The sequence below is a fragment of the Meles meles genome, chromosome 6 (assembly GCF_922984935.1).
Source record: "Meles meles chromosome 6, mMelMel3.1 paternal haplotype, whole genome shotgun sequence".
NCBI lineage: Eukaryota > Metazoa > Chordata > Mammalia > Carnivora > Mustelidae > Meles > Meles meles.
Genome location: NC_060071.1, coordinates 120,737,240 through 120,763,747, shown reverse-complemented (window position 1 = coordinate 120,763,747; position 26,508 = coordinate 120,737,240). Strand labels below are relative to the sequence as shown.

The 26,508-nt window shown below is 48.0% G+C and overlaps 1 protein-coding gene across 3 annotated transcripts in view; it reads left to right on the top strand.

Annotated features, from left to right (window-relative positions):
• Positions 1-26,508, top strand: part of SLC24A4 (solute carrier family 24 member 4) — a 165,605-nt gene that overhangs the window by 121,122 nt on the left and 17,975 nt on the right. For all 3 annotated transcript variants that reach the window (XR_006818593.1, XM_046007165.1, XM_046007164.1), the window contains exon 12: positions 3,442-3,646. Coding sequence is in view for 2 of the 3 variants with exons in the window: in XM_046007165.1 (XP_045863121.1) it covers positions 3,442-3,646 (205 nt within the window). In the remaining variant the exon portion in view is untranslated. The remainder of the gene's footprint in view (positions 1-3,441; positions 3,647-26,508) is intronic.

The following is a 26,508-nucleotide window of genomic DNA, read 5'->3' as shown; positions in this document are numbered from 1 at the left end:
ACTGAATCCTGGTTTTCTTTCATGAGCATAATTGTACCCACTGAATGGAGGTGAGGAGCTCTGAAGGACATGGGTTCACAGTAGCTTTCTCATGGCAGACCCACCAGGGAAATCATTGGGGTTTTGATGAGCTGGTAAAATATTGTCACCCACCCCAGATGTTTTAGGCTGCTGGGAAGACCTTGTGTTCCCCCCCTTCCCCCCCCCCCACCAGGCTGGGATTAAGTGCCCAGGCAGGGAGCATAGGGATACAGAGAGGCCGGGCTTGGGAGAGGAGATGGACTTTTATTATTTTTTTTTAAGATTTATTTATTTATTTACTTGTCAGAGAGAGAGCGCACACAAGCAGGCATAGTGACAGGCAGAGGCAGAGAAGCACGCTCCCTGCTGAGCAAGGAGCCTGATGCGGGACTCGATCCCGGGACCCCGGGATCATGATCTGGGCGGAAGGCAGCGGCTTAACCGACTGAGCCACACAGACGTCCCTGTGGGGATGGACTTTTAATCTCACATTAGCTACTAACTGGTTTGATCTTCCTGGGCGTCAGTTTCTCTTAATGAGAATGTTTGGCAAGATGCTAACAGCACTAAAAATTTCAGTGGCACAGAACCGATAAACTATGCGTGGGAGCAAAGCTGTATCTTGGGGTAATTTCATCAGAGAATGGGAGTGGGGGGAGGAAAAAAAAAACCCAAATGCCCGGTTTCAAAGTTGTTTCTTAAGACCCTGGGTCTCATTAGCATGTTCAGTCATTTTAATTCCAAAATGTTAGAGATGTTTGCAAAGCCGCAATTAAGCTGTGATAAAGTCCAGTGCATGTGGTACGGATGCCCTTGTTTGTTCACTGGAGAGGACAGAGCAGCTGCGGGGGGTTTGCATGGGGGCAGGTGTATGGGAGAGGGCATGCAAGGGGTTTTCCTTCACTCCAAGGCTGCTCCTGGCTGTCCTCACCCACAGCCCCTGCAGTGAGTTGCCGAGGTGCTCCGAATCTCCCCCACCCTCAGTTTCCATGCATCTCACACCTGGATGCTGGTCATTTTGAGCTGGTCCATCTGACTGCTGAGGCCCGGCCAGGTGCAGGATATCTTACCTTTTAATGACCTTCTGCAGCAGATGATGAGATTTCCAATTTCTCAGAGAGGCAAAGTAATTTTCCCAAAGCCACACAGCTAGTATGAGCGCAGAACAGGAATTCCCACCCAAATCTGCGTCTAGACTGCAAAAATGGGACTGCGTAGATTATCAGGGGTCAGTGAGTCCACCTCCTCGGGTCCTTCTTTCTATATCTTTATTCCCTCCATAATGTTCAGCCCCTGCTTGAGTTGCTTATAATTGCCTCTTCCAAGTGGTAACTCTTTGAACATCGCCACCTCCTGATTTTCTCCTTGAACTGAAATATCCTTAGAACCTCCCACCCTGCCTGATGTAACAGGGTTCCTTTCATTACCATCTTCCAGCTTGTCTCTCTCAGCATGTGACTCCATCACCTCCTTGGTGTTACAATCTATGCCTCTTTTAATACAACCTCGGGTAACTTTAGATATTTTTCTAGGTACAATGCTCTGTTGATTCCTATTAAGCTAGAATCATGACCACTTTCCATTGCTACCATTCATGTTGCCATTAAGTCATGCCTCCCTCCTTACAATTCTGTCCTTGCACAACCAGGGTTTTGTTTAACTATAGGAATCACCTGTCATTTAATAGTACTTGGGTTTGCTACTTGGGTGGCAAAATATTATGCTTCCACATCTGAGCTTTTGTCTCAGACACAGATCTCCTTGCTCTTTTGGTAGGCTAAGTGTTGTGAACACACTTGTGAAAAAGAGAATTTTAAAATTTTCACCCCACCCTAGGCTTCATGATTTAGGAGTCGCTACCTAAAACCAGCATGAAGGCAGTTAAACAGTCAGTTCCTTTGTTGTTGTTGTTTTTAAAGAGAAATAACGTGTATTTTAATAATGATGTTTTAACTTCCAGGTAACCATGAGGATAGGCATTGGACACACAGGTAGAAAGAATAGTGCTTTGGGGACACATTGACACACTCTTAGTCTCCTGGTGAAGAATCGGGAGGGGTCTGTATTTGTCCATTGTGTGACAGTCCCTACTCCCAAGGCCTAACTCAGGCTGACACACGGGTATTTAAAATCAGAACCAAATGAATGCGAGCTGGGCAAAGGCAAAGGAAAGTGGAAACCTGCTGATTTCTTGAAACGTGGCTTCTGCCTTTCCCTGGTTTCTAGAAGCCCATGGAATTGGTGAGGAAGATCAGCTTCCGCATGGGTGGAAGGGAGGCAGCCTTTGTCAGTCACTACAAGATGGGGCCGGGAAGGGGACAGGTTGGTTCAGGACTTACCCATTAGACATGGCAAAGCACTGGGACAGCAGAGACCATCCCAGTGGCCAGCGACCCAGTAAGGTGCTCAGCATCATTGGTCGGTGGGGAAGTGCCAACAGAGCCACGGTTGGATACCATTCCACACCCACCAGAATGGTTTGCATTGAAAGGGCTGCCAGGGTCAAGTGCTGACAAGAACAGGACTCAAAGGAAATTACAATGCATTGCTGATACGAGTGCAACATGTTTCAACATGCAGGTACTGTGTGGCCCAGAAATTGCACTCCCAAATACACGAGAGAAACAAGTGCATTGTGTCCAGAAAAAGACCAGTGCACAAATGTTCATAGTAGTGTTCTTCATAAGAACAAAAGAAGGGACATTGCACAATGCATCATGGGTTATTCGTATAGTGGAATAGTCGACAGCCATGAAAAATAGCTACTCGGTCAGGCAACACCAGGATGAATTTTACAGATATTGAGTGAAAGAAGCCACACATAGAATAATACATATGATTTGAATCCATTTATATGAAGTTCAAGTTCAGGAGAAACAAACTGATGTTTATAAAAGTCAGAATAGCAGTTACCTTGGTTACCTTGGAGAGAAGGGGCGTATAAACCAGGGAGGTGCCTGAGGGACTCTTCTGAGGGGCTGGAAATGGTCTACACCTTGATGGAGAACGTCATTGAGTTAAATGCTTCATTTGAGTGTCTTTTTGCACAACAGACCTGAAAAAAATTAAACATTTAAAAAAATGATGTGGGACATTTTGTGCGACTATCTTCAGGCAGCTTATAAATGTCCAGTGAAGGATCTGGAATGGTCACTGTCTTCCAGAGTCAGGGGCTGGGTGGTCTGGTTGGCAGTAGGAAGGGGAGGCCCAGGTTCTGCCCAGGCCCCAAAGGCTTTGCCGGTATCAGTCCACCTGGAAATGAGCAAACTGAGATGGAGTCCAAGGTTCTTGGGCCATTTCTCAGGGAGCACGGGGGTGGTGTTCCAGAAGCCGTTCAGGGCTGTGCGTCTGTAAGGAACAAACCACCATGGAACACTTTGTCCCATGTCTTGACATCTGACTTGCCTCCTGTCCACACAGCGGCAGAGACTGATCAACTCAGCGAACGGTGCCAACAGCAAGCCACTTCAGAACGGGAGACACGAAAACATTGAGAATGGGAATGTTCCCGTGGAAAACCCCAGCGACCCGCAGCGGGAGCAAGAGCCGCAGCCCCCGCCGCCGCCGCCCCCCCCAGAGCCGGAGCCAGTTGAGTCTGCCTTCCTGTCCCCCTTCTCCATGCCCGGTGAGTTCTGGGGGTGCGGGGCCCTAAGGCCAAGCTGAGGTCTTCAGGTCAGAGACCTGGACCCACGAGGGCCAAGGAAGGCTGTGCGATGGGTTGACATTAGGTCACTGGTATGTGCCAGACAGCAGGTCAGCTAGAGACGTAGGAAACCTGAGTAACCCCTAGTGACTGCATTTAAGTGCCCAGGGCAACTGGTCTTTCTTTTGCAGTAAGAAAAAGCAACCACCACTGTTATTTTCACATATATTTCCAACCCAACATTCACTGACAGGATAGTCTAAGGCCAGAAATCACCCACAGACAGTTACACCTTCTCCATTTGACAACATCTCCTACCTGTGTGTAAGCCCTCAGCTTCCTCCATCTCACTGGAGTGTGACCTCTGAAGCTCAGTGACCTCTGACTGCCGGCTCCTTGCTGACCTCAACTCAGTGACCTCTGCTCTTCTCCTTCATGCACCCTCTCCTCCAGCCACACTGGCCCCCTTCCTGTCCTTAGAACACACCTGTATGCCCTGCCTCAGGACCTTTGCACTTTTCTGCTGCTGGAATGCACTTTCCCCTGTGGGCCATAGGGCTTGCTCCCTCCCCTGCTTCAGATCCCTGCTTAAATGTCACCTTCTCAGGGTGGCTTTCCATGACAACCCTGTTTGATATATTTTTTTAAAAGATTTTATTTATTTGACAGAGAGATTACAAGTAGGCAGAGAGAGAGGGGGGAAGCAGGCTCTCTGCTGAGCAGAGAGCCCAATGCGGGCCTTGATCCCAGAACCCTGAGACTATGACCTGAGCCGAAGGCAGAGGCTTAACCCACTGAGTCACCCAGATGTCCCCCCTTTATTTTTTTTAAGATTTTCTTTATTTATTTGACAGAGAATGAGAGGGATCACAAGTAGGCAGAGAGGCAGGCAGAATGAAATACTTTATATATTTTTCTTTCCCTTGTGTGTCTCCCCCAGCTAAAATGTCACCTCCACATAGGGCAGGGAACTTTGTCTCTTTTGCTCCTGCCTGACACACAGGAGGGGATTAGCAGGTATCTGTCCAGCGAGTTCAGATGCAAGAGGAACCCCAGACACACACAGTGTACCTTCCTCTTGAACCAGCTTTCTGTGCGGGCCTTTGAGTCCTAGGTGGGAGATGAAGGCCCCAGTCTCAGGGTTTTTCCTCGGTGTCCTGCCATCCTGAGAGGGAGCAGAATTCCAAGATTTTCAAATCCAGAACTTGATGTTTTTCTGAAAAGAATTTTGTGTTTAACATCGATCACAGAGCATATAATTTAAGAGATGGCTCTGTGGGGAGAGAGGATGTCCAGGCCCTCATCCCCGTGTTACGGGAAGACTCCGGCCCCCACGGCGGGGGGCCTAGCCGTGCTGGGATACTGTGCCATCATGGTTCATCCTGAATATAGAGGCTCCATTTGGGATCACAGGGCCGCCTCGGGTATCCTCGATCAAAGTCTCCGGGGGCATTCTGCTTACAGCTACCTGGCACCTCCCAAAATTCAGGGTCTGGTTCTGAAACACGGACATTTCAAAGACTGGCACAGAACACAGGAATCAGCGTTTTCTAACCTTCTCTGGGTGATTCCTGGGCACTGGCTGGGTTAGGAGTTGCTGATCCCTGTGAGTACCTCCCTGCTTTCTTTCACATGAAGGGCAGACCGGGAAGTGACATTTTTCTCCTCACTGACGTCACAGAGCGGCCCATCCCTGGGGTTCAGCAACCCCCGCCAGGACCTCCCTGCCGACCAGAGGGGCGAGGGGAGCTGTGTGGGACACATCCCTGACACGTCAGCACACCTGTTGGAAGACTTTGGGGAGCCGAGGTCATGCTCATGTAGCTTGTCTTGTGGGCTAAAGTCACATGGTATTTAGGTGGGAGCTTGGCGCCTGGGCCAGATCTGGGCCCCTGAAAGAATGGGTGTCCTTCTCCTGTGCAGCCAGACCCCGGGAGGGCATTGTGTCCCCCAGAGCAGATCCTGCTCCAAGTCTGAAGAGCCGGGACGGGGCCCTGCCTGGCCTAGCATTTTTCACTTCTGTGTTCATGAGCAGTCCAGACACAGGCCTGGAGTCCGGACCCCGCATCCCCCGCAGCCGCTCATTGTAACACCAGCAGCCCACTTCCTCTCCCGCGTCCACACAGGGTGAGCATGGGGACTCGGGGCAGCGGGTTCCTTGGGGGTTTCAGTTCCTCAGGGGCCAGAGCCCAGATGCAGCGGGGGCTGGGACGTGGAGGGAGAGGCGGCCGTGGCCCCGCCAAGCTTTCTGGGGAGGAGTTCCCGTGCTGTGAGCTGTCTTCTCCAGTTCCAGAAGGTGCACGGCAGAGTCCCCACTTGGCGGGTGTGGGGCCTGCTGGGGCCCCAGGCACCGCCCTGCCCCGGCCACTTTGTGTGGACCCTTGTATGGGTGCAGCCCGCTGTCCAGGGCTTGGCGGGAAACCAAAGAAGGGACATGCCTTTCTGGGCAGCCACGTGTAAGGACCACTCACCTCTGTGTTTCCTCACACCCTTGAGTTTGGCACGACTGGGTGGGGTGGACCCCAAGGCCTGCCGTCCCTCCCTGGGTTTTGTCCCGGGACCTGGCACTTCTCAGACAAGTGGCCGTGGGAAATGGGGTCTAGCTTCCTGCACGACTCTGTCTGGGGGGCTCAGCTCCTGGGGCTGAGGTGGGGTGGGGGGCTTCAAAGGCTGCTTACGTTGCCAGGGCTGGGCCTGGGAGCTCCCAGGCTCTGTGGACCTGTGAGTCCTCCGGCCCAGAGCACGACCCTGCCTGGCAGCCCCCTGCTTCCTGCAACAGCTGGTCCACCGTCCTCCTCCAGCCAGAGGCTCCAGGACGTTCCCTAGGGCTCAGCTCAGAGCAGAGCCAAGTGCTGGGAGCTTCCGCCCCGAGGTTGCTGCCTCTTGCTCTCAGGAACAGGCCCGGCTTCCTGCGTCCCTGTGGAAAGCTCCCTCTCCCTTTGTGTCCCTGCGGATGCGTGTCCAGGTGTTGCCCTTGGAAACCACAAGTTACTTCCCTTTCCTCCTCCTCTTCCCTCTGCTCACCTCCTTTAAGGACTGGGGGCCCTGTGGCTGCAGCCCGTTTAGACCCGCACGGCAGCCATGGAAAAGTGAGGCTGGCATGGACAGAGGTTTAAAGGAACTTAGACGGGGGGATGCAGCACCTGTGAGGAAGTCTGCGGGTCTGGCACCAGGCCCTGGACCACCTCTCTGGTGGGGGCCTTGCGATGACTGGAGCTGGCCAGTGGCCCCGAAGGCACTTTAGGGCCAGAGGGATCTAGCCGTCCCCTAAGCTGGGCCCCGGAAGGAGTCACCAGGGATGAGGAAAGTGGTAACAGTGGTGGGCATGGGAGGAGGGAAGGAGCCATTCCTCTGGTCAGCTTGGAACCAGTCTTTCTGCCAGTTCTGTGCACAGTCCTTCTGTGGGGTCGGGGGGCAGCCTGGGAGGCAGGCTCTGGAGTCCAGAAGTCCTGAGTTCAAGTTTTGGTTTTACCTCTCCCCAGCAGGAAGCGCTGGGAAAGCTGCTTCGCCTCCCTGAACCTGTCCCTCAGCCCCAGAGTGGGGACAACAGTGCTTACACCCCAGGGTTGCTCTAAGTAGTCTGTAAGGTACTTAACCACCGTCTCTGGACACCAACGGACACATTGTAGGTGTGCGGGAAATGCTTGTTTAGATTATGGGCTTGAATCACGTGGTTTCTCTTATATCTGGCTTTTCACACCTTTCCCCTTGTTTGGACCGCAAGCTATGTTCAAGAAGAGTCACAGGGGCCAGGATCCCTGGAGGCCTGGAGCCGTGGTCATCCTGAGGGTCCAGGAGCACCTGCTGTGTGCCAGGTACCCACCTCTGGGCACTTTGCCAATAAGATCCCTCTTTTCAGGAACTACTTGGGTACGAGACCACTGTGGGCTTTGGGGATGCGGGTGGGAACAGGACAGCCATGGTCCTCATCCTTGGCCAGCTTGCAGATGTGCTGGATAAATGCAGGCAAGTCACTACAGGACGCACGTCACGATTCGTCTTCCTTTCCAAAACAGCAGACAGGTGGAGGAGGTGGCCCCAGCCTGTGGCCCCAGGGCTCTCTCGCCTGCATGCAGGATCACGGGGATGTGGACTGGAGCCCGGGGACATTCAGTAGCAGCCCGGCCCTGGCACTCACCTGGCCTGCTGGACACCCAGTGCAGCCTGCTCTTCCCACTCTGGGCCATGGAGGCTGGTAATTAGGCTTCCCCAGGCCAGCTGTTGCCTGGGGGAGAAGCAAGAGGGGAAAAGCTTTTTCTCCCAAGGAAACTATGGTCTGCAACCCCAGGGAACGGCTCCAAGGTTGTCAGCTGGAGACCCCGAGTCCCAGCCTGGCCAGGGAAAGCTCATAGTGCAGGTTGTTTTGTGGCTGATTTGTGGGTTGACTAGTCCAGGGGGTCAACGGGACTCCTCTCTTCTGCCCCCCGAAGTGTAAGGGAATCCCATCATGTACAGGGATGCTGGTCTTCCCGTCTGCCACTGTCGTGATGGCTCTGGGGACTTGCTGTAGGTCAGGCCTCGAATGAAAAGTCAGGAATCCTTGGAGGGCTCTCTGGGGACTTCCAGGTGCTATGCCCTGTTCTAAGAGCTTTACGTGCTTTTGCTTTCATTGAATCCTCCCATGAGGTAGGGACGATGTTCTCCATCCTACAGAGGAGGAAGGAGAGGGCAGAGACGCTGAGCCACTCACGCAGTCACACAGCTCCTAGGAGGTGGGGAGGGGTCGGGGCCTGCAGCCCTGCTCACCACTGTGCTGTCCCGCCTGTGTGCATGGAGCATTTTATTTTTCCTCACAGCACCCTTCAGACGAGGCATCATCTTTATCTCCATTTTGCAGAGAGAAACTGAGGCCCTGAGAGGCTGAGTGACTTCCTGAGTCACACGGCCATTAAGTGGGGGGAGCCCCTCTCCCCTCCTGTGCCCCCCGAGCTCTGAACGCCATCACAGGCTGGCCCACTGGGGAGAGAAGTCCCAGACCATGAGCCCCCTGGCTGTCCGACAGCTGGCAGGTGACCTCAGGTATATGCATCCGGGATCTGCGAGGCCGTGCCGCTCCTGTCAGTGGAGAGACTGGCATGAATGTGTGTTTCTCCAAAGTCTACATCCTTGGAGGGGCTTGAACAGTCACAGGAGGTAAAACTTACCGATCACCTACTACAGGCCAGGCAGGGGGCTTTGCCCGTAGTCACCCACCAAGTCTACACGACACCCTAGAAGGCTGGTGCCATGTTCCCCATTTCCCATGTGAAGGAACTGAGGCACAGAGAGGTGTAGCTGCCGAGGGCATCAGGGCAGACCACGATCTGCACACTATCGTTCTCACGGCAGACGTGCTCAGGGACCAGCACTGTAGTCCAGCCAGTGGACTGCCAAACGATGTGGGGGGCGTAAAGTGTTGGGGACCTCACATGTGCCCTCCTTGGGCCTTGGATGGCATGGCTCTACCTTCTCTTTCTTTATCAGAGTAACATTCAGCACAGGCAACCTGGAGATCTGGGGATGTTTTTAGGCTTATTCTCCCCACACCAGGCCATGTTCCCTGCTTCTATGTGGTACCAGAGCAGGCTGTCCCAGGTGGGATGAGAGCGTTTGTCAAAGTAGAGCTCTAGAAACTCTACAAAGCCCTAGAAAGTGGGCACATTCTCGCCTTGGAGCCCCTAAGCCCATCTGTGAATGCAGCGGAGAAACCAGGTGCCGTGGGCTCGTGTACATGTGACCGTCCAGACACGATGCCGGTCTGTCTCAGGCCACCAGAGGCGTGCGGCTCTACAGGGTGGAAAGCCTCATGTTCTCGCCTCGTCTCTGAAGCCGCCAGAGAAAAGGTCCGCAGGTCAAAGTCAGGATTTCAAGGAGCGTCCGAGCCCTTGCTGAGCTGTCGGTTCACAGCCCAATCAGAACAAACACTGGCAGAGGATTTTTGTTTGTTTTTTTTAATGTAACAACTTTTTTTTACATTTTAACTCCAGTGTAATTGATACGCAGTGTTGGTTTCTGGTGTGTCATAGGGTGATTCAGCAATTCCGCACGTTGCTCGTCGTGCTAGGCACGCACGCGATTCCTACCCTGTAACAGTGTTGTTGATCTAGAATTCACTTGCCCTAGTGCTCACGCCTTTAAAGGATACAACGGGTGGGTTTTAGGAGATGCCCAGAGCTGAGTAACCGTCCCATCAACTTTAGCCTCTCTCTACCACCCTCCCCCCACCCCAGCAACCATCCCCAACCCTCCCCCCACCTCCCCCCATCTCCTGGCAACCGCTGCTCTGTCCCTTCCGGTTTATCTGCCTGGACATTTCCTAGGAATGGAATCGTGTCGTAGGTGGCCTTTTGTGACTGGCTGCTTTTCCTCAGGATCGTTTCAAGTTTTATCTGTGTGGTAGCCTGTGTCAGTACCTCGTTCTGTGTGGCTGAGTAATCCCGTGTATGGATACCCATCTGTCGCTAGACATTTGGATCATTTTCACTTTCTGGCTATGGGTGGTTTAGAAAAAACATAATAGAACATAATGGAGAAAGAAGCTCAATTTTTTTTTTTTTTTTTTTTTTAATCTAAGTGGAAGCCATTTTCTTCCAGGTCCCTGTGGTTCGTGACAAATGGTGTCTAAACACTAGGATCGGAAGGGAGGGTGGGAATTAAAGACTGCTGCCTCCTTCTACAGAGTGGGAAGCCGGGTCCCAGAGAGGGGGCACGGGCTTTCCCAAGGGGCAGCCTGGACCAGAAAGAACCAAACATCCAGGCCGTCTACCCCAGATGCTGCTCTGTGGGGTCCCTGCCGCCAGGCCAGCGTGGTGCATGCTGGGAGTGTGGGGGTGAGGGGGCCCGGACCTGTCCTGTTCCGGGGTCCCAGAGCCTCTTCACGTGCTGGCAACACAAAGACCACACAAGTTCCCACAAGATACAGGGGGACCTTTTTTGGACAGTAAGGCTATAGGGATGTGTCATGGATCCCAGGGCACAGAAACAGCTGGAGGCCTCCAGGGGCAGGACGTGGGGCTTCTGGGGGTGTCAGGACTCCTCCTGGTCCTTGTCTTCATTTCTCCACAGATGCCTGTCAGACTGGCTTTCGCAGATTCGGTCAGTCCACACGGCAGACTGTGGCCTCGCGTGGACCCCAGAGTGGCCTATGACCATCCCAACCCCCCTACCTTAGCTCGCTGGTGCCGCATCTGAATTCCAGGGTCTGGAGAGCAAGAGAGAATGCCATGCGCCCAGAGGCCAGGTGGCTGGCCCCAGTCCGTTCACTGTGCTAGCTAACGTGGCTTTGGTGGTCCCTAAGAAGGTAGCTCTGAGGCAGGACCGTCTGCGCACACGTGCGCCTGCATCCTTGTGGGACCCATGACTGCTGCCTCTCGCGTTATCAGGAGATGCAGGGTGTAGCCCATCTGAGACACAGGAAAACGAGGATACAGAGATGTAGGTGCCTTATGTGATCATGGGAAGGACACTTTATTTATCTGGGCACCAGGAGCGACCCCAGAGCCTCCCCACCACACCTGCTTCCACGGCTGCCACATCAGAATCAGGGCAGTGTGGACCAGGACACCACGGAACCATGAGTTCCAGGTCTCCCTGTCAGAGCTGTGATCCAGGGGCCAGGAGGCTGCTGCCACAGCTGGGTCTCAGCCCCCACAGCGGCACAAACAGGGCACAGGGATGATGGCCAGACCTTTGGATATCCACGCAGCTAGTGCCTGGGCTTGGGCCCCCCGTGGCAAATCCCAGTATCCAGGGATCCTGCTAGATAGGAGTCACCTAGAACAGCTGAAAGGCAACCTCGCCCCACCTCCATTCTTCTCAGATTTGAGGGGGGCTTTTTTGAGTCCAGACCTGGAGCTGCAAGGGAACCTGGGAGACCCTTCTACAGGCACCAGAAGAGGGAGGTTGGCATGGGAGCCAAGGGCCGGCTCAGCATGACCTGCTGAGTAGCTGGTGTTGGTCCCCATTTCCCAAATGAAGAAACTGGGACTCAGGTGAGTAGGTGCCGTGGCTGGGGCTGGCTCCAAGTCTGCCCGGCTCCAAAGTGCTGTCCTTTGGTGCCACCGTTGACTTTGGCCGAGAGGGCCCTCCACTAAGCTAGCATGTGGGCTCTAGGATGCCAGGAGTGGCAGGAAGGAAGGGGAGGGAGGAGGCCAGTGGCTGGGTCTGCGTGGTTTTCAGACAGCAGGAACCCAACCACCCCACCCTGTCATTGTAGGGTTTGAGGAATGTGTAAGGCTAGAGGGCATGCCGGCGGGGGTGAGAGCCATTGAGTGTTATTTCTCGGTATTTCTGGGATTAGTGGTCTCTAATTTCATGCTCCCCAGGGCCTCCAAATTCAGACAAGGCCCTCAGAGGCCGGGCAGTAAGCTCTGTACTTTCTGCTTTCCTTTGGTCTCCCCACAGTTCCTGGAGGTGGGTGAGGGCGTTGCGGTTCCCCACCATCTCACAGAAGAGGCTCAGAGAGGCTGACAGTCCACCCACTGACACACAGTGACAAGTGGCCGGGAGAACAACTCTTTCTGCTGGATGCCCTGAGATCCCCGAAGTGAGGCCCAGAGCTGGCTGTAACTTGGGGTCTTCAGAACGAGGGCATTGACGCACCAACCCCAGACGACCTTCCAGCTTTGGGACCCATTACATCCGGTCTGAGCTAGACATGGAGCCTCCACAGAGTTCGGTGGGGGACATAGGATCATCCCCAGAGCTAGGTTCACCCAGGGACCTGCACCAGCCAAGGTTGCTCAGCCCTACTTCTCTATGGCCTGGGAGATCTTGATCTGCGGATCAGGTCTGTGCCTTCTTCCCCATAAAGGCAGCTGCTTCTGTGGGGGTGGGGGCAGGAATAGGGTCCTCGCGGCCAAACTGTGGTGGCTGACTGTGCCAGTGTCGGAGTGTCTGAGGGAGGGGAGACCAAGCCAAGGCCTCTTCCTTGGAGAAGGCCTTCCACGGACCCCATGAACCCTGCAGGCCTCTACCCTAGACTGCCAGGTACATCTCCCTGGGCCTTGAGTCCCTGTGTGCCCAACCCTGCCTGCATTCCCATGCCAGCCTTGAGCAGGGCCTGCCTCTGACTTGGCTGAAGCCCAATGTGTGCTTTCTCATCTTCCCTTCCATTCTTCCCCTCCCTCCCAAGCCTCAGCCTGGCATCAGCATGACTGTAGTCCTGACCTCATCTGCTCCCATGGGGCCTCTGCTCACCCCTCTAGTGCTTTCAGGATCAAAACCCACCCCCCAGAATTCAGGAGCGGGTCCTTACGAGGCTTTGGTTTTGGACTTCTGGGTCTGCCAGTTCCTAGCTGTGTGACTTTGGGCACACAGCCTTAACCTCTCTGAGACCGTTCTCTGTAAAACCCCCCAACCGAGTGCTTGACAAGAGTCCCTGTGACGTGGAAGTTAATGTCATTAACTTGATGTTAAGTTGATGTTAATGACATTAACTTATGTTAATGTCATTAACATCAACAATAGTTAACATTTAGTGTTTACTGTGCACCAGGTGTTATCGTAAACACGTCATGTGTGTTGGCTCATTTTCAGTTTTATTTCAGTTCCTACAAGGCAGGAACCATTGTTCTCGCCCATTTTACAGATGAGAAAACAGATACAGAGAGGCTCAGTACTTTCCCAAGTTCACACAGGTAGCATAAGCCACAGCTGGGGTTTGAACTTGGCAATCTAGCTACAGCTAACCATGGAACTGCTGTGCCCTTTCGGAAGCAATCCATTTAATGATAAGTCTAAATTTCAGGATAAAACAAACATGTACTAAAAAAAAATTATTCGGAAGTTCGTTTGCCCCAAGGAATAAGAAAACTTCAATGATTCCCTTTCTCAAGAGGACTCCCACTAAGGGTGGGAGGCCCTAGTTGGATGGTTGACACCTCTGCCAGGTGGCAGGTAGCAAAAGGACTTCCACAGGCCTTGAAATCATGGGACTCAGAGGGCAGGCACGCAATACAGCACTATGGACTGAGGATTTTTAAACTTTAAAGACCCGCCTTCAAGTCCTGGCACCATCTCTCACTTTCTGAGATGTTTAAGTCCCTGAATTCCATCAAACCTCAGTTTTCCTACCTATAAAATAGGGACAATGTCCCCTAAAAGTTGACATGAAGAACAGAAAGTGTGAAAATCACCTCCAAGATGGGAGGCATGGCAGGAATGTTGGGTAATGGTGAGGTCATCAGTCAGTCATCAGTCCCTCCTTGAAAACGCTCCACCTTCCCCTGCATTCCTCAAACCTTCCCTGCCCCCCCTCCCCCCAGCCTCTCCACAAAGGCCAGCCTGGAGCCTCCTCTCCTCCCCACCCCACAACTGGGGAAGCAGTCTGTGGCTCTGCCTCTAATTTTCTCTGAGATTTGGCACAGTTCATTAACTTTCATGGGACTTTGTTTTCCTCTTTATGAAATGTAGTTAACCAAGTGAAACTTACGCTGGGAATGCAGGGTTGGTTCAACGTATGAAAAACAATGCCACATTGTTAATTAAATGACATGATCATCTCAGTAGAGAAGAAGCACCTAACAAAATCCAACACTGTTTCTGGATGAAAAACCCCACAACAAACTTGGGAATAGAAGCAAACTTCCTTATTGTGATAAAGGGCGTGAAGACCTAATATCCTACATTGTAGTAAAAGACTGAAAGCTTTTCCCTTCAGACCAGGAACAGGACAAAGATGTCGCTCTCACCACTTCTATTCAACATCATGCTGGAGGCTCTAGGCAGGGCCAACAGGCGAGAAAAAAATAAAAGCATCCAGATTGGAAAGGAAATATAAAACAATGTATAAATATTATCTTGTGTATAGAAAATTCTAAGGAATCCACAAAAAACTGTAAGACTAACCTTGCAGGATATAAGAGCAATGTACAAATTTCAGTTGTATTTTGGTACATAAGCAATTAACATGAAAATGAAATCAAACAATTTCATTTATAATAGCATCAAACAGAATAAAATACCGAGGAATAACTTTAACAAAGGGAGTATGAGATGTGCACACTGAATGCTACAAAATATTGAAAGATAGTAAAGATCTAAATGGAAAGTCATCCCATGTATATGGATAGGAAGACATAAAAACCTTTTAAATGACACAAGTCCCCAAATTGATCTTCAGATTCTCAGCAATCAAAATCATCACTAGCTTTTTTTTTTTTTTTTTTTAGAATTGATGGGCTAATTCTAATACATATGGAAATGTGGGAGGTCCCGAATAGCCAAAGCAATCTTGAGAAAGAACAAAGAGGAAGGACTCACACTTCCTGAGTTTTAAACCTACTACAAAGATGTAATCAAGACTGGTAGAAGTTATGGATCAATGGAATAGACTTTGAGACTTTTCATGTATACCCATACACTTAAGGTCAAATAATTTTTGACAAGAATACCAAGAACATTTGATGGGGGAAAGAATAGACTTTTCAACGAATGGTGCTAGGAAAATGATTGCCACATTAAAAAAAAAAAATCTGGATCCCAAACTCACACCATATACAAAAGATAATTCAATACAAGACAGAGACCTAAAGGTAGTAGCTAAAAATGTGAAACTCTTAGAGGAAACATATTCATGAGTTTGGATTAGACCATGGAGTCTTAAATATAACAAAATCATAAGTAGCCGGAAGGAAAATATAAATTGCACTTCATTAAAACATTTATGATTTATAGGACATCAAATGTGAGAAGACAACTCATAAAATGAAATGAACCATTTGTAAATTGTGTTTCTGATAAGGATCTAGTTCTCCTGAATACATACAGAACTCTTGGAACTCAACACTGAAAAGACTAATTAATTTTAAAAATGGGCAGAAAATTTGAATAGACCATCTAAAGAAGATATACGAGTAGTAAGTCCATGTTAGAAGATCCTTAACAGTATTAGTCATCAGGAAAATGCAAATCAAAACCACAGTGAGATACCACTTCACTAGAATGGCTCGATTTGAAAGAGACAGCGATGTATTGGTGAGGATTTGGACCTCTTGGAAACTTCAAATGTTGCTGTTGGAAATGTAAAATGGTATGCTTCTTGGGAAACAGTCTGTCGGTTCCTCAAAGAGTTAAATGTAGAGTCACTTTATGAGGCAGCAATTCCACCCCTAGCTATATGCCTAGGAGAAATGAAAACCTATGTCCACCCGAAAACTCACACATGAATGTTCATAGCCTCAATTATAGCCAAGAAGTAGGCACAATCCAAAATCCCATGGAGCGATGAACAGGGAAGCAAACTGGTGGGTGTATCCATATAATGCAACATTATTCTTCCATACAAAGGAAGGAAATACTGCCCTTTGCTGCCACATGGATGAACTTTGAAAACATACGTAAGTGAAAGGCAGATGCAGAAGCCTATGTACTATAATCCCATTTATATGGAATGTCTAAAATAGGTAAATCTGCTACCTACAGCTTAGTGGTTGCCAGAGTTTGAGAGAGGAGGGGAATGGGGAAGACTTGCTCATGGGAACAGGTTTTCTTTTGGAAGTGATGAAAAGCACGTAGGAATTACATAGCAATGATTAGCTACACAGCTTTGTAATATATGAAAACCCACTAATTATCCATTTAAGTGGGTGAATTTTTAATGTTAATTGTATCTCACTTGCTTTTAAATATAGAACTGACCAGAAGGGGTGCTGCCCAAAGTGTGGTCCGAGCACAAGCAGCAGCATGTAGAATCTGGTTAGAAATGGAAATTCTTGGGCTCCCATTCCAGACCAGCCAAACCATTAGCTCTGGAGGTGGGGAGAGTGGCACCCAATGAGCTCCTCAGGGAATTCAGATTCAAACTCACATTTGAGGACCATTGGTCTAGAGCTATAGTCCCTAGATCTTGAAGACACTCCTCGTTCCAGGGTTCATGTATATATCTTGATCACACAGTGACACAGCCCCACAGCCCCACATCCCACGAATTAACCACTCCCTTAGGTGGAGTGCCTAGTACACTGTCTCAATTCATTTGTTTGTAGTTTTCCATCAACAACTGCATCCATTCTTAATTTTTGCCTCCAGTAGGATTAGCCATCTGTTTTGTTACCGTTGGTTTTAAAGTTTTTTTTTTCACATCATTATATTGTAATTTTCTACTGAATTCAAAAGGAAAACCTGAGAGCTGAGTGACAAATGACACAGCCCCTCTCTTGCTTGTGTTTGTAAATCAGCTGGAGTCCACGGGGAGCATCTCTCAGATGTCCCTGACATTACACTTGAAGGAAAGGCAGTGGGGGCCACCAGGGACTCCTGGTGGTGGGAGAGACATCTTTAGGTGTAGACACTGTCCCATGACCCCTGTTGCTACCCACCCACCCCCAAACTCCTTTCACCCATGAGTTAGCCCAGACTTTTTTTTTTTTTTTTAAGAGGGCACATGCATGCCGTGGGGGTGGGAGCAGCAGAGAGAGAGGAAGAAAGAATCTTAGGCTCCACACCCAGCATGGACCCTGATGCGGGGCTCAATCCCTTGACCCTGAGATTGTGACCTGAGCCAAAATCAAGAGTCGGACGCTCAACTGACTGAGTCAACCAGGTGGCCCAGTCCATACTCTTTTAATGTTAGAGAAACCCACTTCAGGCTGGTTTAAGCCCAGAAAAGCCCACGGTGGCAAGTTCCCTAGGAGAATCTACCTTCAGGCAGAGTTGAACATGGGGCTCCAGTGGTTACAAGATACCGTCTCTCAGCTGTGCTTTCCCTGGGCTGGCTTTATCCTTGCACGGCTTGCAAAGATGGCCACCAGCCGTCCAGACTTCCGTCCCATTGGGTTAATTCAAAGCACAACTGGTGCCTCTGAGTTAAGGATTGAATTAAGCTGCATGGGACAGAAAATTCAAGTGACAGAACATTTGCTTCGAGGAATTTTTTTGTTACCTCCTAAGAAGTCCTGAAATTAGGGAGTCTTGCAGCTCTCTCCTTCGCCCAGGATCCATTTCTGTTCCTCCATCCTTAGTGGGTGGCTTTTGTCTTCAAGGTTGCCAGTTGGTCCTGCTCCTCTGGTGTGCCTGTGTTCCAGCCAGGAACAGAGAGAAAGGACAAAGGGCGAGAGACACAGGTCACTAAAGCTTGCCTCTTTTTAAAGATTTCATGTATTTGAGAGAGCAAGAGAAGGAGCATGAGTAGGGAGTGAAGGGGCAGCGGGGAGGGAGAGGGAGAACAGGCTCCCCAATGAGCAGGGAGCCCAACACAGAGCTCAATTCCAGGACCCAAGGGTCATGATCTGAGCTGCCCAGTGTCTCCTAAAGCTTGTCTCTTATCACAAAAATATTCACCTTCCTGGAAGTTCCACCATATAGACTTCCAATTAGGTCTCTTTGTGAGAGCTGTGACCACTCCTACCTGCAAGGAAGCCTAGGAAATTAAGATTTTTAGCTGGAAAAAGGACTATTGCAAGCAAAATAAGGTTCCTCTAATAAGAAAGGGACAATGGATATTAGAGGAAGATATTACCAGCAAAATCCCCAGGGTTGACACTCTAGTCATGCGCCCAGCCTCAAACCTATGTAAACCTCCTAGTGGCCAGGGTTGTTCACTGTTGGAGTGCCAGTACCTAGATTAGTGCCTAGCCCAGAGTAGGCACACACCAAGTATTTACGGGATACATGATTAGTCACGCTTGACTCACACCCGAAGAGCTAGGAGGTGGAGTCAGCCCTCCAAACCATGTAGACTGATGCGGGATGGAGGGTTGGTTCCCGAAAGGAACATTAGCTTTCTCTTACAGGTAGAGCAGTGAATGTTGGCCAGAATGAGAAGTGCATGCCCGGTACAACCCAGAAGTGCTCAGACTTGCCAAGTTTTAGAGATCACCAACTACTCATCCAGGAGCACAACCCAACCAAAGCAGACTAACCAGTCCAGATGCCAGTACTCTGAGCCACCTCCTCTGTCTGCCTCTCCCACTGCAGGAGGCAGTTTTCCTCTGCCCCCATCACCTTAAGGTCAAGTACCAGATAACTAGAGATGGCCTCTACACTGCAGAGCCTGCTGAAATGACTCACACTAGCCAATCTGAAGCCTTCCTGCTGTGCCTTGTCTTTTCCCATGGAAATCACAATAAAGGCTCCTGCCCATGATTTCCTCCTGCTGCTCCTGCCTCCTGACCAACCCTCGCGCTTCTCCCTGTGATTTAGCATGACATACCTTGCCCCTTGTTTCTAGGGATCTGTGACTACGAAACTTCTTTTCATGATAATTGCTTTTGTGTATCTTACTATACCTAATTAAAATCAACGCTAGATGCTTCTTACAACACACTACATGTGGGTTTGGTAAGATAATATGTATTAGAACTCGGAGGCATTCAAGAATCTTGACTCAGGAATCCGTTAGCAACCGCACCCACCCCTGCCTGCACCCCAGGTGATGTGGATAGTCAGAACCCAGAATCAATGATCTAGTCTCATCCTCTCACTTGGCAGATAAGGCTGGGGCCCAGCCTGGTGGACAGGTCAGGAGACCACATCCTGAGGCAGGAGGTTGTGTGGTGAGCACAGAATTAAAACAGGGAGCGAGATGCTTCTGGGCAGGAAGAAAAGCCCCTCCTCCGGTGGGGTGGTTCCTGTCTTCGTAACTCTATTGCTTAGGACACTTCCGTTGCAAGTAACAAGTGAGCTAGGGCTCCATTGAGCAGGAAAGGAGATTTTATGAGAAAGGTACACAGGTGTTTCCTGGAGTTGGTGCAGGTGGGTCTCAGGACAAAGCAGAGCTAGGAAACACAAGGTCAGCCTGACCCCCTCTCTCCCTGTCCTCTTCCTCATCCCTGTGCAAACCTTTGCCCCTCAGACTTGCTTCTTCTGTCTGTCCTATCCTCACTTCACAATTCCCGCCATGTTCATTGTCGTCAGTCCCAAGTTCAGTGTCTTGAGAAACAGACTGTGATAACTCAGTGCGATTGGAACCACCCCTGGGTCAGTCATAGGCAGGGCACAAACGTGGCTGGCAGAAAATAGCCCCGTGATTGGGATCACTGCCACAGTTGTCTCAGGAATCTCACCGAATCTGAACTCCCATGCCCAGCCACCCGGCAAGACCTAGGGAGGTGGTTCCAGGACATTGGCACCTCCTTTCCCCAGGCAGGTGCGACTGGGTTCTCTGTTTCTACTCCAGCAACATGTCCTCATGATGTGTTCTATTCCCTTGGAGAAGTTCAGGAAATTTCTCATTTCATCAGCATGATCTAGAGAAATCCTCTCCTGGGAATAGGCTTTCAAATGGGAATTCTCGCTCCTGCTATGTGAGATATTTTTAAATTCGTTTTTATTTCTGATGGCCTTTCCCTATTCTTGTCCTTGTCCTTGGCCTCCCATTCATTTCACATGTACTGGGGCTTTGCTGAGGGCATAAGCATGTAAGGATCTAGCAGGTCCCTGCCTATGAGCAGCTCAAATTCTGGCTTCAACACTCATCCACGGGACTGTACCACCCAAGCCAACATCGAAAGCCATGGTCTGATAGCTCCCTGAAGTATCTGGAACTGGCTCCATATTAGTTGCCCAAATAGTAATGACGTGTGCACTGAGAGCGTCTGGTCCCCAAGCCCCCAGTTTGCTATCATGACCCCCATTCTAAGGTAAGAAAAAGAGGTTTGGGGGGCTGCTTGCCCTGTGACCCATAGCTGATGAATTACCCAGCAGGATCGGACCCCCGTGTCAGATGCCAGAGCTTTGCTCGCTGCCTGTCTGGTCTCTGGCCTTTAATCATTGCATTTCGCCTACCCAGCTGTCAGGGAACAAAACAGTAAATAAAGTGCGGAATTACACAGTGCAGGCCGTTAGCAAATAGAACAGCGTGTCACCTACGCTAATCATATGCTCCAGACGAGTGCGGAAGGTGCCCGAAAGCTGTCAGCAGCTGCATTGGCACCCTGTCCCAGAATGTGTAGGTGGGGGACTTGGGGAGTGAAGCCATAGGTCAGCTTTGCTGGTTTCAATAGTTCCTAAATACTCTCACAATTCAAAGCAGTTACAGAAGAAAGAGATCACCATGGACTGAGTTAATGAGGAAAAGCTTTCCGGAAGAGTCAGAACAATGGGGAGGCTGCAGATACGGGAGTGGGGGGGCATAGCATGAGCCCTATTTTGACCATGATCTGTGGCAATAGCTAATTTACACACAGATATCTGTTAAATATAACAGGAGTATCTTAGGATGATATTTCATTCTTACTATATACCATAACTCTGCTATTTGCTTCTTTTAAAGAAATGCTGGTTGCCATCCGCTTAATTGCTCTCACAGTCCATTAAAGGATGGCATCCAGTGGTTGAACAACACAGCAGCAACACAGGTCTGATGGAGCACTGTTTCATGGAGAACAACAGTGCGCCCTGAGGCTTGCCAGCTGGGAGGGGCCCGATCCCGGGGAGATGCCCAAACCAGATGTGAAACCCGTACCAGACAGAAACAACACAAGTTTGTGTCTGAAAATAAGAAGATGATCTTCCTGCTGTGGCGTTTGTATATATCACCCAAGATGCTCCCGGGAATTTAAGTGTTCAGGGTTGCAATTCCCCGAAGTGGATTCTTCCCACATATATGGAGTTTTAGGTCAATTGTGGAGAGCCCCCGCAGCCTAGATGACGTGGGGTATGCGCAGACAAGGGAAGAGCCAGGAATTTTGGACAATCAAGCAGGAAACCCTTTTGCTCTTTATGCAAGGATTACAAGGCACAGAAAGGTATGTAGAGAAAGATCTGGGAAGACAGATGTCTTTCTGATGAAGTTTCTAGGATGAATACATGAATGGATTTGCTGATTTTTGAGCTAACCATAGTCTGTTGGTTCATTATTACAAGCAGGCTGTTTTTTTTTTTTTTCTTAGTAAATACGCTTTTAATGATTTAGGAAGATTCAAGCCCAGATGTACAGAGCTAAAACAGCTCCTGCCAGCCTACTTTGCAGTTTTTTTTATTGAGATATAATTCATAGATCATGAAATTCACCCTTTTGAAGTGTCTAGTTCAGTGGTTTTTAGAATATTTACAAAGTTGTTCAACCATCACCACTATATACTTCCAGAAAGTTTTTCTTTTTTTTAAGATTTATTTTTTAGGGAGAGAGCATGCGTGCATGCACGAGCGGGAGGGGCAGAGGGAGAGGGAGAGACAATTCCAAACAGACTCTGTACTGAGCTCAGAGTCCGACTCCCGGCTCAATCTCACAACCCTGAGATCACGACCTGAGCTGAGACCCAGAGTCAGACTCTTAACCGACTTCAACACCCAGGCTTCTGATTCCAGAAAATTTTCATTTATACACCCCAGAAACCCCACACCCATGAACAATCCCGCCATCCCCCTCCACAGCCATTGGTCTTTCTCTCTCTGTTGGATTTGCCTATTCTAGACATTTCATGTAAGCAAAATCACATAACATGTGGCCTTTTTTAATTTATTATTTATTTATTTGACAGATCACAAGTAGGCAGAGAGGCAGGCAGAGAGAGAAGGGGAAGCAGGCTCCCCACCCAGCAGAGAGCCCAGTGTAGGGCTCAATCCCAGGATCCTGAGATCATGACCCAAGCTCGACCCCAGGAACCTGAGACCATGACCTGAGTCGAAGGCAGAGGCTTAACGCATTGAGCCACCCAGGCACCCCTGGACACCCTTTTTAAATATCAATTCATTTTTAATGGATGAGTTTATTTCTAGACTCAAAATTCTCTTCCATTGATTTATAAATCCTTATGCCAGTAGCATACTCTCTTGATGGCTTATAGCTCTGTAGTAAATTTTAAAATCAGGGCAGGTAAGCCCTCCAACTTTGTTCTTCTTCCAAGATTAGTTTGACTATTCTAGGTCTCTTTCATTTCCATGTAAGTATTAGAAACAGCTGGTCGATTTCTATTTAAAAAAAAAGGTCGGCAGGATTTAACAGGGATCTTCCCATTTATTTAGGCTTCTTAAATTTCCTTCAATATTGTTTGGTAGCTTTCAGCATATAAATCTTATGCTTTTGTTACATTTATTCCTAAGGTTTTTGTTTTGTTTTGTTTGCTGCTGTCGTAAATGGAACTGGTTTTCTTAATTTCATTTGAAATTAAGAAATTTAATTTCGTAATGGATCGTTCATTGTTAGCATATAGAAATACAACCTTTTTTTATATATTGATCTTATATCTTGCAACTTTGCTAAATTCATTTACTGTAATAGTTTTTTTGGTGTGTGGATTTTTTAAATGTTCTCTCTATGAGATCATGCCATGTACAAATAGGGATAGTTTTACTTTCTCTTTCCAAGCCGAATGACTTCTTTTTCTTGCCTAGTGCTCTGGTTAACACCTGCAGTACACTGTTAATGGAAATGATCAGAGCAGACATCTTCATCGTGTTGAAAGCTTTCAGTCTTCCACCATTAACTATGATGTTAGCTGAGGCTTTTAAAGATGCCCTTTACTGAGATGAAGAAATTCTCTTCTCTTCCTAGTTTGTTGAGTGTTTTGAAAAGGTGTTGGAGTTTGTTAAATATCTGCCTTTTCTTTTTGCCTCAGTGGACGTGATTGTGCAGGGTTGGGTTTTTTTTTTTTTCCTTTATTCTATTGACATGGTATACTGGATTGATTAAATTTCATATTCAAACCAAACCTGCATTCCTGGGATAAATCCCACTTGGTCATGGTACATAATCCTTTTTACATGTTTGCTTAATTCAGCTTGCCAGAACTTTGTTGAAGATTTCTGTATCTATATTCATAAGGGATATTGGTCTCTGTTTCCATTCTCTTGATGTTTGGCTTTGTTATCAGGATAATACCGGCTTCATGGAGTGAATGCAAAGATAGTTCCGTTCTCTAATACCTTTTGGAAGAGTTGTGACAGATTCATGCTAATTCTTTTATAAACATTTGGTAGAAAAGAAAAAAAACATTTGGGAGAAATATGGTCCTGGCCTTCCTTTAAGGGAAATTTTTGTTTGTTTGTTTTGTTTGGCTTTTTGTCTACTATGTCAATCTCTTGTTATAAGTCTTATTGGATATTTTTTTTCTTTTTTATCCAGGTTTGGTGTTTCTGTCTTCGTAAGATTTTTGTCTGTTTCACCTAGGTTATGTAATTTTTTTTTTTTTTTTTTTTTTAAAAAGATTTTTATTTATTTGACAGAGAGAGAGATCACAAGTAGGCAGAGAGGCAGGCAGAGAGAGGAGGAAGCATGCTCCCCGCGGAGCAGAGAGCCCGATGCGGGGCTCGATCCCAGGACCCTGAGATCATGACCTGAGCCGAAGGCAGCGGCTTAATCCACTGAGCCACCCAGGCGCCCCTAGGTTATGTAATTTGTTGGCATACTATTGTTCATAGTATTTCTTTAATAATTCTTTTAATTTCTATGAGGCATATAACCATCACCTCTTTCATTCCTGATTTTAATAATTTGAGTCTGCTCTCTTTTTTGTCATAGTCTAGCTAAGAGTTTGTCAATTTCATCAATTTTATCTTTTTAAAGATTTTATTTATTGAGAGAGAATGAGGGAGGGAGGGATGGAGAGAGAGGGTGAAACAGACTCCCCGAGGAACAGAGAGCCCATCCTGGGGCTTGATTTCAAGATCTGGAGATCATGACCTGATCCAAAGGCAGACACGTAACGAACTGAGCCACCCAGGCATCCCTCATTGATCTTTTTAAAGAACCAACTTTTGGTTTCATTGATTCTCTTTTTTAAAAATTTTCCATTTTATTCCACTTTAATCTTGGTTATTTCTTTTCCTCTGCTTTCTTTGGGCTTAATTTGCTCTTTTTTTGTTTCTTAAGGAGGAAGATTATGTCATTGATTTAAAACCTTTCCTCTTCTTTAATATGATCATTTATAACTATAAATTTCTATGCACTGTTTTTCCTACATCTCATAAGTTCTTGTATGTGGTGTTTTCATTTTCATTAATTTCAAAGTATTTTCTAATTTCCCTTGTGATTTCTTTTTTGACCTACTGGTTATTAGTGGTGTGTTCCTTAATTTCCACATATTTTTGAACTTCCAGTTTTTCTTCTGTTACTGATTTTTTTTTAAAGATTTTATTTATTTATTTGACAGACAGATCACAAGTAGGCAGAGAGGTAGGCAGAGAGACAGGGGGAAGCAGGCTCCCCGCTGAGCAGAGAGCCCCATGCGGAACACGATCCCAGGACCCTGAGATCATGACCTGAGGCGAAGGCAGAAGCTTAACCCACTGAGCCACCCAGGTGCCCCCTGTTACTGCTTTTTTAAGTTCTTTCCATTACAGAGTGGTTGTAAGACATCCTTCACGTGATGTAAATCCTTCCAAATGTACTGATGCTTATGACCTACCATGTTGTTGATCCTGGAGAACGTTTTATGTGAGCTTGAGAAGAATGTGTATCCTTCTTGAATGTACATGTTAATGTTTTTCATCAGATTTGCGAACTTTTTGAATGTGAGTTCTTTAAGTACTCTTCCTGCCTTTTTTCCCTTTTCTTTCTGTTTCTGAGACTAGATCATCTCAGTTGGCCTATCTTCAAGGTCATTGGTTGATTTCTTCTTCCTGCTCAAATTTGCTGTTGAGCCCCAAAGGTGAATTTCTCAGTTATTTTACTTTTCAACTCCAGAATTTCTCTTGGTTCTTTTTTATGGTCTTTACTTCTTTGTTGGTAGTCTCTGGTGAGAACTCATTCTCCTACTTCTTTTTAGTTTTTTTTTTTTTAAATATTTTATTTATTTATTTGACAGACAGAGATCACAAGTAGGCAGAGAAGCACGCAGAGAGAGAGGAGGAAGCAGGCTCCCTGCGGAGCAGAGAGCCCGATGCGGGGCTCGATCCCAAGACCCTGGGATCATGACCCGAGCCAAAGGCAGAGGCTTTAACCCACTGAGCCACCCAAGTGCCCCTCTTTTTTAATTTTTTTAGACATTTTGACAACTCATTTGTGAATGAGCTGTTTGACAACTCATTTGTGAATGAGCTGTTTAAAACAGCTGATATAAAGTCTTTGTCTAGGGACACCTGGCTGGCTTGGTCAGAAGAACTTGCTACTCTTGATCTCAGGGTCATGAGTTTGAGCCCCACGTTGGGTGTAGAGATTACTAAAATGAATGAATAAATGAGTAAATAAGTAAATAAGCAAACTTCAGTAATAAAAACTAAAGTCTTTGTCTAGTTAACCCAATGTCTGGAATTCCTCAGTGGTAGTTTAGACTGATTTTTTTTTTCCTGTGTATGGAACATACTATCTTATTTCTTTGCATGTCTCACAATTTTGTTGTTGGAAACTGGGCATTTAAAATAACAAGATTTGACAATGCTGCAAATCAGATTCTTCTCCCTCTCCTGGGCTTCTTGCTATTGCTATTTATTGTTATTGCTTGTTTAGTCAATTTTCTTAGCTAATTCTGTAAAACCTGTCTTCGTTGTGTGTGGCTCCTGAAATATCTGCTAGAATCTCTTAAGGTCATCTAATGATTGCACAGAGATTTCCTTTGATATCAGGACCAAATAAGTATTTCAGTCTTTGCAATAAGTTCTGTATGTGTTTGGGGGCACACCTTCAACACTGAGGCAGACAGTTAACAAATCTACCTTAGTTTTTATTTTCTTGCTTGTTCAGAGCCTCAACATTAGGCAGAGGTGGAAGCTTAGGACATCCTCAAATCTTTACTGAGTATGCAAATATCTGTGGGCACAGTTTTATGCATACTCATGGTCTTTTAGATTCCCAAATATGTGGGAGCTTTGCAAAGCCTTCTGTGGATAGCCCTTTCTCCAGTTTTTCCTTTTAAGCTGTTTGGCCAGTGCATTGTTTGTTTCAAGGTTACCTACCCCCTTGGACAGTGGAATGTTCAACGGTTGCCTCTGATTGTTTTCAACAAATGCCCCCAAGGAAAAGGCTATTCACACTGGCTCAACTCTCA